Raw genomic sequence first — 14529 nt, 5'->3', positions numbered from 1 at the left:
CGATGAGGCAATCAGACGTAAGTACTCGACTTTATTAATAAGTTTATCATTAACATCTTTACATGAGAATTTGATTTTCGCGCACAAAATTAAAAGGCATCTTTGTCAGATGTCACAAGGTTTCTGCTCATCGTTTCATAGATTGGCAGTCGATCTCCGAAATCGACTTAGACCATTAGTTTTTATTCGATTATGTACCACTTGTCAAGGTACTCATAATAATCCGAACCCTCGACATGTTCTAAGCGAATTAATTGTTAATAATAAGTGAATCTTATCACGACGAACAGAATGACGGTAATAATAACCTTGAAATTACCTTCTACCATGTACCTAACCTAAAGTTCCTTGTTAAACTTAAAACTGCATTTAAATATTACTAAATGTTTAATTCCACATGTTGATTTATTAACTTAAAAGTGTTATTTGCTTCTCATGTAAAGTTGATAATTTTTATATAAATAGATACTATTTTATACATCTAAGATATCACATAAGATGAAATTTCAATTTGTATTTTGTTTTTAAAGTTGTTCAAGAAATTCTTCATGCCTTGTGGTCTCTGTGCTGCAGTGCCAGTGTTTAAACCTGGTCAAACACCAGACAAAGTCCAAAATGAGCAAAAAACATTGGTTCGACCATCAGAACTTCCAATTTACAAATTTGAACCAATAGATACACCTAAGGCAGTCCAATGGTAAAGAGCAAGTAATTTTCATAGACTTGTTATAGATTCATTAAAATACTATTACTAAATTGAGCACTTATTTAGTAATAGTGTTTGTTAATTTTTCTCAAAATTATAATGTTTATTTTATAAAAATATATTTTTTAGCCAAACAAAACCTAATATTCTAGAAGAAAATTTTGGTGTAGTACGGAAGTCTGTGCAAGAGTTTCTTCATCAATTTTCAAGCTACACAAGTGTCGTTAGCAATACAATTGAAACAGGCAAAGCCCATAGTCAAAGTATATATATCATTTCATTCAAAAGTACATTACATTAATAATATCTCCTTTATATTATGATGTAATTATTTCTTATAGTGACATTGGAAATGCTCAGAGAAGAAACAAATGTGTTGCCTCGAATTGGAGCAGTAGGTGTCGGTGGTTTATCTGGATTGATATTAGGTCTACGTGGAGGCAAATTTAAAAAATTAGTTTATTCAACTACAGGAGCTCTCATTGTTGCATCTATATGCTATCCTAAGCAAGCTCAAGAAGGAATGATCCTTGCAAAGTATTACATGAATGTTGGATATAACTTTTTCTATGGTGGTAGGTCGTCTCATAATATCCATTGAGTTTCATTTATTTTTATAGTAATTATTAATTATGCAAACACTATATTTTACACAGTCAAACCAGGAGATGCCAATCAAATGGAAATTTCTTGGCCACAGCTACCAAAAGTACCAACAAATCTATCTGAGGTGACAGAGGTAGCTGGTGATGTAGCTGGTGTAGCTGCTTCAGCTGTTGGTACGCTAGCTAGTAAATTGATTCAGACACTTAGTGATTTTGCTGAGGTAGGAGGAATTCATAATTCAATTTTTCCCCTCCACCTCCTGGTCCTAATCTTTCCTGAAATAACTTGATCGTTAATCTCTATTGAAGTGCCCATATGCACTGCATCGAAATGTTTTTTAAATATATTCGTTGAAAAATAGACGCATCGTAAGAATCCAAAGGATTGAAGCGATTTGTAAAGCTTATGAAATTTCTAGAAACAGACGATGTAGCTCCGGTAGTCGAGCCAACCGCAACTCACGATTGCACTTTTCTTCCGGACGACGTTGACACGCAGTTGGTCGAAGTAATAGACTCCGAAATAGCCAAAGAAAAACTTAAAAACGTTTCAAAGTTAAAGACAAAATTATTCGGTTGGAGATAAGCATAGGTACCATTCCTTTCCTCAATTTTTCCATCATCCTCAATATATCTCCCTTTTTTTGTGGAGTAACATTGGTTTTTTACGCCAAATAATTTTTGATATGTTTTTACAGACTCCAAAACCAGGAAAGGTGAAACCAGATCAATAAAAAGTTGAAACCCGTTAAATTCATGTAGTTGCAAAAATCCGATTTTCTTGATCGATTTGAATGACTTGACGCAATATTTCAATGAAATAGTCTTTTTCAGAAGAAAAGAATTGTAATAAAATTATTAAAATCATGTAATTGTTATATAGAAAAAATGAATTCTTGGAACATAAATCGATGATCAATGTTTTTTTCTTTCATTAATTTGTTCATTACCAGTTACGACGAAACGTCGTTTTAATTAAAAATTTCTCCAAAAATAAAATCTTCAAATGTTCCAAATGCAGGCAACTGCAGCGAGTGCGAATTTTCAAACCGGAATCCGTTAGATGTCGTTAGGCGTTCGATCGCGCAAAAAAGCTAAGCAGCGCAGTTGCACGCAGAAGGAGACAGAACTGCATGCTGGGATATGATCCCCATTCAAGCCATATAAACACATACACATGTAGGCATTTATGCATATATATGACATTGCAAATACACGCAGAGATCGTAAAACCAGCAAAGAGTATAGTACACATCTATACGCACACAGCATCGTGCAAACTGGCAGAGAAGTTGCCAAGCGAGTCAAGTAATCTCCGTGTGTGTCTCTGTCTCTCTTTCTTTCAACGTCAATTCGTAACACTCAATAAAGTGACATGTGTCAATGCGTAATTTCAAAGTGACGTTTCGCCGTGTATCGAGCGAGTGCCCAATCTGATTCCAAGAAAGAAGGAACGCGCGAGCGAAGAAATTTCGGGTATCGTAACGTACTTTATTACGAGTTGTGCAGTTATTATTCGCATACACAGACGCACGTAATAATCGGAGTGTGCGGAAAATGCAACGGCACAGCAGCAGCAGCAGCAGCAGCAGAACGAGTCTGCACTTGGACCCGCAGTGCGAGCCATATTCCATAATAGTAAATGTAGGCGTGCTATGACTTCGTAAGACTTCATCAAATCGATCGTAGCCGTGCATCATTGTTTTGAAGAAGAAGAAAAAGAAGTGCCTGGCTATGTAATAAGGAGGACAGTCGGACCCGAGTCGTCGCAGATATTACAAGTTGTGATTTATTTATTTTTTTTTTCGTATTTTGTCAAGAAACCTACTTTTCGTCGACTCGTGTGCGAGCTGTGCTACTGCTGTGTACACACAAGTGATCATACAACGGCGATCTTACGTCGTTTCACCTCGTTTTGCGTTCGGTCGACTCCGCGACGAAGAACACATAACGCATGTGTACTCCGCGTGCGGCCAAACGTGCGTTAAAACGACAGGCCAATACATACAGGCTACAGCAGATATATATATCGCGCGCAAAATCCGAGTTAAAGTTGTGAGAGAGCGAGAGCACGAAAGAGAGAGATAGAATAAACAACGAGCAAATCAGCAGTGCCAAACCATACGTAGCGCTAGAAAGAGAGAGTAAGAGAGCAGGAATAAAAAAAGGAGAGGAGGGAGATAAGGGGCTTGGCGCAGAAAATCAAGTCGTCGTCGCCGTTGTCGTTTTACTACTTGCTGCCGCTTTTGCTGCAGCTGCCTCCGTATTATATATCGCCGCCACCGTTGACTGCGAATCTTTTATACACATTTAGTTTTTCACTCGCTAATCTGCCGTGCAGTTGCCGTATTTCACTATCGCATCATATAGTTTATACTACGGGTGCAGTGCAAGTGTGGCTATAAAATACATGTTACAACTGCCTCTGCGCTATACATATATACGTTTCCATCTCGCCGCACACCGCGCAAGTCTGCGATGTGCTGCTGTTTCTGAAATTCTTTCGCAGAGATTTTTCACGTTCTGTTTTTTCAAATTTGGTGCGCGTGTTCGAAGGCAAAAAAAAATCAGCGATACGAGATACGAACAAGATATATAATTGAGAATAATAAAAGGATTTGAGACTGGCATCGACGATTGTGCATCCCGATACGTACAGCAGCAGCGAGTACGCACGCATACATTCACGCCGAAGCAGCTGATGAAGTTTTTATCCTGTCAAAATGTAAGTAACATCCATAAATTTGTATATGAAATTTCGGCGAAATATAATTCGCACCTATAAAAGAGTCTCGGAGAGTCTTGTCGCTCTCTGCGGCGCGTGGTGTGTTCACATTTAAGTGCAAAAAGGATATATATATGTAGGCTAAACACGCCGGATCGATTTTCGGCGCGCTGCTCGCGCTCCGCTTTTGTGCATACTACCTACCTATGCGTGTGTGCCGTGCGACTGTGTGTGTACGTACATGCATACACGCGTGTGTTTGTGTGTGGGTGCATACTACACATGTGCAGCGCCAGACTCGGCTGAGTCGAGAGCATGCGAGTAGCAGCACCGAGGCATGCATATGTAGGTAATACACATGCACATACACATGCAGTGCGTTTTCGTGTGTATGCGTGCAAAGGTGCACCCGTGTGCTGCAGCCGCTACCGCCGCCGCTGCTGTGTCTACATGCACCTATATTATCTTATGTATGTGTAAGGTAGCGATTCAGGGTCATTCTGTCGGGGAAAATTTTGAACTCGTCTCGCGATTCTACTATTATTCTTTCATTCTTTTTTTTTGCTCGATATTCAACCCTACCATTTCAACGACTCGCTACACCGTTTTGCACTTGGCATTCGCAGATATATCAGCTTCTACTGCAGGATATTTTGATATTGTGTCCACGACTAATCGATCGAGCTGTGTGTGTACATTAAATCGCTCTAGAAAATGTGTGCAAGCTCGAGTTGGAGCGAATTGTCAATTTTACATTACACAATAAACGTCTCATGGACATGGGTCGAAAATCTCGGCTCTGCCATTCCAGCGCTATTTTAAGGTTATAGCTCGAATTCGCGCAGATAGTTCTGCACGTTGGCATACTACAACTGCCACTACTATGTCTATATATATCTATCAAAGCGTTAGAGAGAACTCCACACGTTTCGCTCGCGAGAGAGATCCACCCACCGGAGCAGAAAACGCGCGCACTTGTTTAAATACGCGCGTCTTCTTCTACACACTATCTTCTTCTTCATTCTGTTCCGTCATTGATTCGTCGTGTGTACATTAGTTACCTGCATGCGCGCACACGAGTATAACGTTTGTCGTTTGCTCTTCGTCATTTCGCAAAAAAAAAAATAATAATTCGGCCAAATATTATCGAACTTGCGATATCGATTCGCGAATCTTTTCAAAATCGGTGTATGTTTAATATACCGTGAGCGAGTAAAAGGAACTATAAGCGCAAAAATAAAAAGATAAGACGCAGAAAAAAATGAGCCCGTGCAATTTACACACAAATGCCAAATGTGTACGTGTGTATACAAACGATGAGTCGTTATGTGTGTACGTGTGTATCAGGAGAGCCGACGATTTTTTTTCTGCCTAGAACAGCGTCTCGAAAGCGAGAAAACGAGACGCGAAAACAAATTCTTATAATAACGGCTCTTCTCGTTTGACGAATACGAGAATATAGTCGTCGTATTACCTCATTTTTTCTTTATATTTTTGCATTCATTTTTCTCCATATTAAGTGTGTATGTGTGTGTGTAATATGCGGGCCGCAGTCGAGCGCGAGATATATATCATTTTTCCAAGCTCGTGTGTGTGGGTATATAAGTAAGGAGTTGTAAAACGTGCATATTTCAAGCGCGTAATTGAAAAATTTATGTAGTCACGTGTCGGCTACGTCGCAGTCGCTCACTTACACACTCGAGCGTTTCGCTACACTTGCGACAAATTTTGCACTTATATCGCATGTACGTATACACGTTCGATCGTCGGAAACAATGAAAATACACGTACTTATAAATAATGGTCGCTCGTCGTCACGCCGATAAGGCGACGAGCAAAAAAAAAAGAAGAAAATGAGTCGTAATAGGGTAATATAGCCCGTGGAATCTCGGCTGCTCGTGTCTTTTCACGCCGCTGCGCTATCTGCTGCACTTCGGCTGCGCTCCACACGAGCTTACCAGTGTGTATCGTACCGATTACTTATGGCAGCTACCGGTATATGGCATAATATAGGTATTATATATACTTAATAATATCGGCATCGTGTGTCGGTGGCAATATCTGCACGCGTCGCGCTAATTCTAGCGTGTCACTTTTACTGGCGACGTTTATACTATACACATTCGAAAATTCCTGCCTCGCGCGTCGTAATTAGAGGAAGAAGCAAAAAAATATATACATAATGAAGCGAGACTCGAGCTTGTGCAATGGTTTAAAATATTCTCGTATTATACAGCATAGTACGCGTGCCTTTTTGCACGTAACGTTTTATTCGCGCTCTTTCTTTTAGTGTGCTACGCTTAACGTCGAGCAATCTCGGATTGCCACGGTGAATTTTCTTAATAAAGCTAAGAAATTTGGTCGTAACACGGTGTGCATATAACTTGAAGTCGTCTAAACATCCTCATCCTGAATTTACTATTGTATATTACAGATCCTGCGTGCGGGTCTTTCGATAACCCACTAGCAATCGCTACGGTACACGTATGTAATTTTAGACGCGTTTATGAATGATATATAAATAATAATAACAGTGATATACAGACCCACAATCGCAATCGAAAGCCCAACGATTCGATCCAATCTTCCAACTCATTAGTTATGCGACGCACTCGCGGAAACAAAACAACGAAAAAAAGGAAAAAAAAGAGGAAAAAAGATAAAAAATCAGTATACTCGTATATAGAACGCGAGGCAAAGACAATGATTATTCGAGCGAATACGCTCGTAAACTCGGAGAAATTAATACATGTGTCATTATATAACAATTTGCGCAAGTGTTAAAAAAACTTCTTTTTTGTGCATATATAATAGCCGTGTGTCGCGCGAGCGCCGGGCATTATTATCGTGATTTCGGAAACACCGTGTTATACAGCCGAGCAGCAGCAGAGCTCATTAATTCACGCGGCGCACAAGAGTTCGCGGATAATATTATAGAATTTATCGCGTTTAATTATTTGGAAAATAATTTATGTATCGCCTGTCCGGCAGAGAGAGAGAGAAAGAGCGGACTGTGTCAGTGGGTATAGTAGCAAATATACATGTACGTACACGTGATGCGTGCGCGCGCAAACTTTAGCGTGTTTTACACCGTTGGCGCGGACTGAGCCATCGCGCGATCATCCCTTGCCCTGTGCACTCTTACACGCATGCAGACATGCAGACATGGACACTGGCATATATAAATACAGCACGATGTCCCTTCCTCCTTGGTATATATACACACGATCGACCATAATTCATCTGTGTGCATATATACGCGCGCATGCATAATACGGAGCGTTATGTAGCTGCGGCCTGCTGCAGTGTTGTGCCCCAGTGTGCTGCTGCTGCTGCTGCTGCAGCCGCGTGATATATACAATAAAACTAATCCGATGTGTATATGCGAATTGTATATCACGTAGCACGTATGCATTAATTATGCCGGCGAGAAAGCGACTACGTATACCTATAGTATACGTATATACAGCACGTGGTGTGGTATACTACCACTGCGAAGAAAGTATACATAAATACGAGCTTGTGTGTTTGTTGTTGAGGCGCTGAAATTGCATTTTTCATCGGAGATGCGATGCGCCGCCGCTCACGTGGTGCGCAACGCGACCCGCGTGTCTCGAATCAATTCCATAATTTCTTTGTGTGTAAAAAATATAATACTTTATTCGCGTGTAGCTTTGGCGGGTTTGTGTGTGTGTGTGCGAAAATTTATAATACGATTTTTTACTTGGCGCGTATTGTGATCGAAGAGTCCGAATTGTGCGCTGCAGTACTGCATAGAGCGCGATAACGTCGCCCAAGGAACTATCAGCTGCTACCGTTGCTGCTGTACAACGTACAGCACACTTTATCACGCGGATTTTTATTCGTTGCTGCTGCTGTGCAGGGCACTCAAATACGCACACATACACACACGCATACTCATCGATCTTGCCTTTAAACGTAGAAAAATATATTTTTCCAATCCGATTGTGGTTTGGCTTTGCTTGATGGAAGGAGGGAATGAAAAAAAAAGAAGGAAATAATACAAAAAAAAGCTATTATTCGTTGCTGAATGGAAAAAAAGTGTCGGGCGATTTTTCCTCGAACGTCGAGTATTGGTACGCGGCCCATACGTATGTAATCTATATAAAAAAAAAGATGTTTGGCCGATTAGAAAATCGATCGCCGTAGAGAGCGAACATTTCATTACGGATAACCCGACGCGTGCGCGTGTATTATATCTTATACGTGTTATATCGCGATATGGAAAAGTCAAATCCACGTGCGATTCTTTTAATACTCATCTCCGAGAGTAGGTACAGAGAGAAGCTGTTACAGACGTTCACGATACGACACATGCACACACGCGTGCGTTCCATTTATACATGCGGAGAGAGAGAGAGAGAGAGAGAGAAAGAGAGCTCGACGTACAGCGCGATAAAATTACCGCAGTGTATAAAAAGTTGCAGTACTATCAGGCATTGCTGCTGCTGCTGATGCTGAAAAATTTCTCGATGCATGTAGCAGTTGCAGCAGCGGAGCTCTGCAGTTTTGCAAAAGTTTTATAGCTCGTATAAAACGTGTTCTGCTGCTGCTGTTTCTGCACACTACGCTTCTCTTTATTTTTATTTCTTTCGATCCCCCGTGATACCCCTTGCATATAGGAGAGGGGGTATAATGTCCGCGCGAGCGTGTGTACGATCGTGTCATGTACGCGTTTCACGAAAAAAACGCCCGGCTTATTTATTTTTCTTTGACGTACACATACACACACACACTCACAACCGGTCGAGCGCATGTTATACTATATACGATTTATGTTCGACACTATCTTGTGTGCTGTACATGTACGGCGAGCAGCAGCAGCTCGTCGGGTGCAATATAACTCATGCTCTCTGTCTCGTGTCTCGAACTCGTTACCGAATATTGCATTATTAATAAAATTCGCCACCTCGCTCGTTGGCCCGACACACAATTGCTGTCTGTCCCCGTGCGTTGTTGCTCTGTGCTTCTCGCCCGCAATACACATATATATTTACAATTGTTGTGTTGCGACGCTCTCCTGCCCCCGGTATATATTAACAAGTTATATATCGTATACGCGCGCGAGCTGCGAGCTTCCTCTCTCTCTCTTCTCTCTGTACACAATGAATTATTTGCGTCGTATCTCGTTAAGCGCGCCAGTCCCCGTTATCAAACTTCTCGCCACCGCCACTTATACCACCGCGACGCGCATCTGCTCTATGTACCTATGTGTGTTTGTATTTTATACCATTGTCGTAGTAGTATCGAGAGAATTTCCGTTTTCTCTCTCTCTCTTTCTTTCTCTTCTTTATAATGCCGCAAGTTTAGTTTTTGCGTCTGCAAAAATAGTTGTTGCCGTATTATATACGCGGGTCGCGAGATAAACCTGTCCACTCTTTCTTTCTCTCTTGTCGGGTATGTGTGTGTGTATGTCTGCGTTCTATGTGCGCGCTTGCGTTTTCAAATTGCTCTCTCTTTCTCTCTCTCTCGCTCTGTTTCTCCAAGGAAAATCTTTGTTTGCTCCAGTTTTTGAGGTCACTTCCGTACAAACTGCGCGACGAGCTCTGTGCGCTTCTCCGCGCGGCGACACTCCCTCCAACCCCCTTCGCAACGTTTATTATAAAACATTTTTCCACATTCGTATGATATATAGCGAGCATCGGATAATACCGATAGCAACACGCAATATAATGTTTACACATACATGCCATAAGTACGTAGCCTATAATATAAAGTCACTGGACGAGGGTGTGCGGAGATCGATTTTTACCTGTGCATATATGGACGCCGTGCAGCATGCCACGGCATGTAGAGCATGTAGCTCGTCTCGTTCCCCCCTTTGTCAATATAAGAATATATCGACTGCCGTAGGGGGGTAGCTTTTATGTGTCGCGCAACTTACGTGTGCCGTAGTTGCGAGGCGATTATTATTATAAAGCTACACACTCGCACAAGCACACAAACACACACGAATGAAATATTGGCCCGCGCGAGCGATCTAATACGCGACGAGTGCAGTACATACGGCTCTATATACCGTTTATGCATACATGCACGTACGTAAGTACAAATGCCGAGGAATTGATTTTATATATTATAACGTCGGCACGAGGCGTACAATGGCATGATAAATTATCCGCGCGCGAGCACACTTATCTCCTATATAGCTTATATCCAATATATATTATATATTATAATAATGCGAGCAGACGCGCTTACGCATGCGACCTATACCCTATAATATACATGTACTACATTGCGTAATACTTGTATTGGTGTATTATAATATCGTGCATTAGAGGTAAACATACGTACGTGTATGTGCGTGCATTATTGTTCATAATAGATGAGAAATTAAGGGGCTAGGCTTATGTCACTTGCACGCACATTATAATATATACTCTATCGCGAGCTCGGGCGGTGAGAACGGACCACCACAGCACGTAAGTCAAGAGAGGCAGCTATATACCACTATATAGCGAGGCTCGCAAGCGACCGTTAGTAGTACGAGTCAAGCTTAAACGCGGCGTCCGTGTAATGTACGTGACCGACGCAGCGGCTATCGTGCTGAATCGCCCGCGTTGCTTCTCACGTGTCTCCTTCGTCGTCCCATGCTCTACAGCTGCGCGCTCAATTTTCTATATGAAAAAACAGGGGAAAAAAAAAAAAAAACAAACTCCCCCGGCGCTTATGTCAATTAAAAGTTGAGCCAGCGCGTCGCTCTCGTTCGCGTGCATTTTTCACGCCTAGCCAGCAGCGATCACTGCCGCTGCCGCCGCAGCTGCCAAGTCCGCGCGCTCAGCACCCCGCGAGTATACCGTTTATTAATATTATTATTATTATTTAATATATATGTTATATATCTGTATATAAACTGCAAACATGCATATAGTAAATAGATGAAAAGTAGGCGCGAGCTTGCTAGCAAATTCGTTCCACTTTTCGGTCGTACTCTCTCGCTCTTTCACACTTGCACGCAAACTGTCTTTTTAATTAAAAACCGCAAGTGTGTGCGGGGCTATCTCCTCTCTCTCTCTCTTTCTATTTCGCTTTTGCCTCTCGGATGGCTCGATAAATTCTTGAGCCGGCGCGAGCTAGCTTAAATTCTTCCTTGTCTCGAGCGCTTGTTTCCTTGATTACTAAATATCCTCGGCTCTCTTCTTAAAGCTCCCGTGTGTAGCCGTTGCTTCTGCTGCTGCAAACTTCGTGTGATTTACAAGTCCTACTTTTTGCCTGTATTTTATCGCCCTCTACCCACCCTCCATTCCTCCTCCTTATTTATGCATAAGACAGTCACCTAAGTAAGATACATACTTAATTTTTGTACCGAGGATTAACACGGGTTATATATGTATGCGTTTGTGCAGCAGAAGCAACATACCACTTGGTTATCGTTGCTGCAGCAGCTTTAGTCTGTTAGAGCGTAGAAACCAAATGTTGACATTTTTGCGACCTACTGCTCTTTACCCATTTTTTTTCTTTAATTTATTCAGTTTTTAAATAATATACTTGGAGAACGCACGCATGAATCGAAAATTTTTGAATTCCTCATTTTTCTCTTTAGCCGCTTGCGAAAAGCGGTGCCCACCGAGTGCGGTTTTTATCAAGCTCGTGCATTTTCAACGCAAAGCTTGTGCCCGCATTGTACGTATACATACGTTTATTAATTGTTTTGCCCTTTTTATCCCTTAATGAGTTCTGGCTTCGTTATGAAAATTTTTCAACCTGCGCGCATATGTATATCAATACAACGCGCAGGTATTGTACATATTACGCGCGATATTATAATAGCGCTTACGGCAAATGCTTATTATGCGCCCTCGCTCGTTTCTTTTCTGTTTTTCCTCTTTATATATTCGATTATCAACTTGAAATATTTACCATTTTTGCATGTGCATAACTATAAAAATTAAATGCATAAATGCCCCATGAAAGAGTTGAAAAAATATGTAATAAAAATAATGAAGACAGCTAAAGATCAGGGAAGTACAATAAAAGCATGAACTACTTGGTTGAACAAATTATAATATCGATGCGGGGAAATAGCTGGACTACGTCGCTGCATTTTTAATGCCGTCGAAATGACTAATGTTAAAAAACTAGTTTTCCTCGTCGTCGTTTCTGTATACGAGCGCGCACGTACGTACGTATCTACGTTCACGCGCAAGCTCTCTTCTCTGTGTACAAAGGAGACGTCGCCATTGTGCTCGCAGTGACTCGTATATAAGCTCGGTGCGTTCGGGGAATATGAATTTGGTCCTCCTTTATTTTTAGCGATCCTTTTGAGTACGTGCATATGTGTGTGAATGGGTATGTCTGTGCTGCTGCTGCGATGCTGCCACTATACTGCTACTTTTGCGAGATAATGCAAGCGACGGAGAAAGAGAATGGAGGGAAATAGAGATAAGGCACGTGTCGCCACTGCAAGATGAAAATTAGGCTTTACCTGAGAGTATATAGCTACGGCTATATGGTCAGCATTTGTCTCCGTACGGACTTTGTTTATGCGCGCGCGATGGTGTGCTTGTGCTAGGATAAAAAAGCTTAAAATTTATCGCATTTTGGCTGAAATTAATTCGGGTGACGTTCGTGTAGCACCGATATAAATACTCTTCATAGTCAGTGGAAAAAAAAACAATTAACTTTCGGGTCCGAGTGAAATTTCGCAAATAAAGTATAATTTTTGGCACGTGCACGTGATCACGTGACCATTTTAAGTGAAATATAGAGTCAATTACGATAATTTGAGTTCTCTTGGAACTGAAGGAGAAGTATTGACGAGCGAGTACTATGAATAGTGGAAAATGGGCGTTAAAATTACATTTTTTCTTGATCTATACGATTCCTTTGTTTCTTTTTTGTACTTCAAAATGGCCAAAGAGCTAGATAAATGTAATTTGAAAATGTAAAAAAAAGGGAGAGCTAGAAAGTGTATTATGACTCGTATGCTTTTCGCTATAATCGTCTCAAATGATCTTTCGTGCGTTGTCGGTAAATAGTGATGAGTCGAAAAGTCATTCTTAGCAAAATCGTCACTATTTCCTAGTGCATAATGTATACTTCAAGCAAAAAAAAATTGAACAAATTGCATGCACAATAATGAGGTAGCTTAAGCTAACAAAAAGGGAAATAGTCATGTTGCCACTGATTAATAAGTCAAATCCGCTTGGACTCTTTTCTGAAATTTGAACTGTTATCACGACACGATGACAATATTTTCATCAAGTTTCGTTGATTTTCTGAAGTAAGAAAAGTCGATCAAAAAATCATCTCGCATACTCGACGTCAAGTTGGCTCATTAATTTCTGTGAAACAAGGGACGATAAAACTTGATTATCTTACGGGGGACGCGTGCGAATTATCCCGTTGAACTGCGCACCTCCGCTGCTCACACGTGTATATGAGTAATTCTATGAAAAAAAAACATTAAAAAACGAGGCTAAAATCGCGATCGATTGGTATATGATTGGTTGAACTTGCGTTTTCATATTTCTCAACAGGTTTACAATTTTGAAACTCAGATTTTCAGATGATTTTCGGTGGAGACTTCGGTTCAAGTTTAACATTCTTGCACTCAAATTCAACGAATATATTTTTATGAATTTTATTGGTCTGTTTTTCATTCTCTAATTTTGCGATATGTTGAAAACTTTGATGTTCAGATTTGCAAATGATTGTCGATATAGACTCCAGTTTAGATTTAACATCTTTGCAATCGAAATCGACTGACACACTTTCATCTAACCTTTTTGGTAGCGTCATAGCCTCATTTTTGTGGTATACCTAAAATAAATATTTTTAATAGTTTTTGATAGTAAAAAATGAGTATTTAATTAGAATTATTGAACTCACTGGTGATTTATAAGTTGCAAATGTTTCAAAGTTTTTGGCTTTGCAAGAGTCCACCGAATTGAAAATACGATGGTCGACTGCTGCTAGGCAAATATCGCTTGGTTTTAGCTTTTCTCTGAAGATTAATTAAACTCGGTCGCTTAAAAAAATATCAAAAAATGTTATACATAACTGCGTCATCTCTGATTTCCATAGCTCGCTTTAATAAATGTATTCACCCTGTAAAAATTGTACGAAATGCACTGTAAAAATATTCGAGGTTATACACTTTGAGTGACGCAAAACTGTACCTCGATTTCACTCATACACTTTTACGGATACAATTTGTTCACCACTTGATCACCGTGGAATACGTATATTACGTATACTAACGAGGTGATCCGGCGCCTGTGATAGCTTGGTGACGAAATTTTCCCCCTCTACCGTTGACCGCGTGTATACGTAGTACTTATTGTGTAGATGCGTTGCTTTGTTCTGTGCATGTGCATTCTACCGGTAGATGTCGCGAAAAATTTTTTGGGCCAAAAAAGATTTATTGACAAAACACCTATGAATATTTTTTTGTTTAAGCATTTCCCAATATTATTAACGTCCATTAAATTCGCGAAGTTGCGAGAATTTCAGAACTTCGCCTAAAT

At 40.6% G+C, this 14529-nt stretch overlaps 2 protein-coding genes across 2 annotated transcripts in view; both read left to right on the top strand.

The window, feature by feature from the left end:
* The first annotated feature begins 127 nt into the window (after window positions 1–127).
* On the top strand, window positions 128–2223 carry LOC106650142 (MICOS complex subunit MIC27). Its single transcript, XM_014367996.2, has 6 exons — window positions 128–297; window positions 531–697; window positions 836–969; window positions 1048–1281; window positions 1363–1532; window positions 2010–2223. The coding sequence occupies exons 1-6, from the start codon at window positions 292–294 to the stop codon at window positions 2043–2045; spliced, it is 747 nt and encodes a 248-aa protein (XP_014223482.1). The 5' UTR covers window positions 128–291; the 3' UTR covers window positions 2046–2223.
* A 961-nt stretch (window positions 2224–3184) lies between these two features.
* The window catches only part of LOC106650098 (TLD domain-containing protein 2), a 132885-nt gene continuing 121540 nt past the window's right edge, over window positions 3185–14529 (top strand). The window contains exon 1 of the mRNA XM_023457658.1: window positions 3185–4036. Coding sequence (XP_023313426.1) covers window positions 4035–4036 — 2 coding nt within the window. The 5' untranslated portion in view covers window positions 3185–4034. The remainder of the gene's footprint in view (window positions 4037–14529) is intronic.

The sequence above is a fragment of the Trichogramma pretiosum genome, unplaced genomic scaffold (assembly GCF_000599845.2).
Source record: "Trichogramma pretiosum strain Unisexual culture from Peru unplaced genomic scaffold, Tpre_2.0 scaffold82, whole genome shotgun sequence".
NCBI lineage: Eukaryota > Metazoa > Arthropoda > Insecta > Hymenoptera > Trichogrammatidae > Trichogramma > Trichogramma pretiosum.
Note: the sequence above shows the minus strand (reverse complement) of the source record. Positions and strands in the feature narration are given on the sequence as shown.

Excerpts from the sequence above, each read along its gene's own strand:
- LOC106650142 (XM_014367996.2), top strand. Across the intron at positions 1,282-1,362 it reads ATATAACTTTTTCTATGGTG|TCAAACCAGGAGATGCCAAT; the intron begins GTAGGTCGTCTC and ends TATTTTACACAG. Across the intron at positions 1,533-2,009 it reads CACTTAGTGATTTTGCTGAG|ACTCCAAAACCAGGAAAGGT; the intron begins GTAGGAGGAATT and ends ATGTTTTTACAG.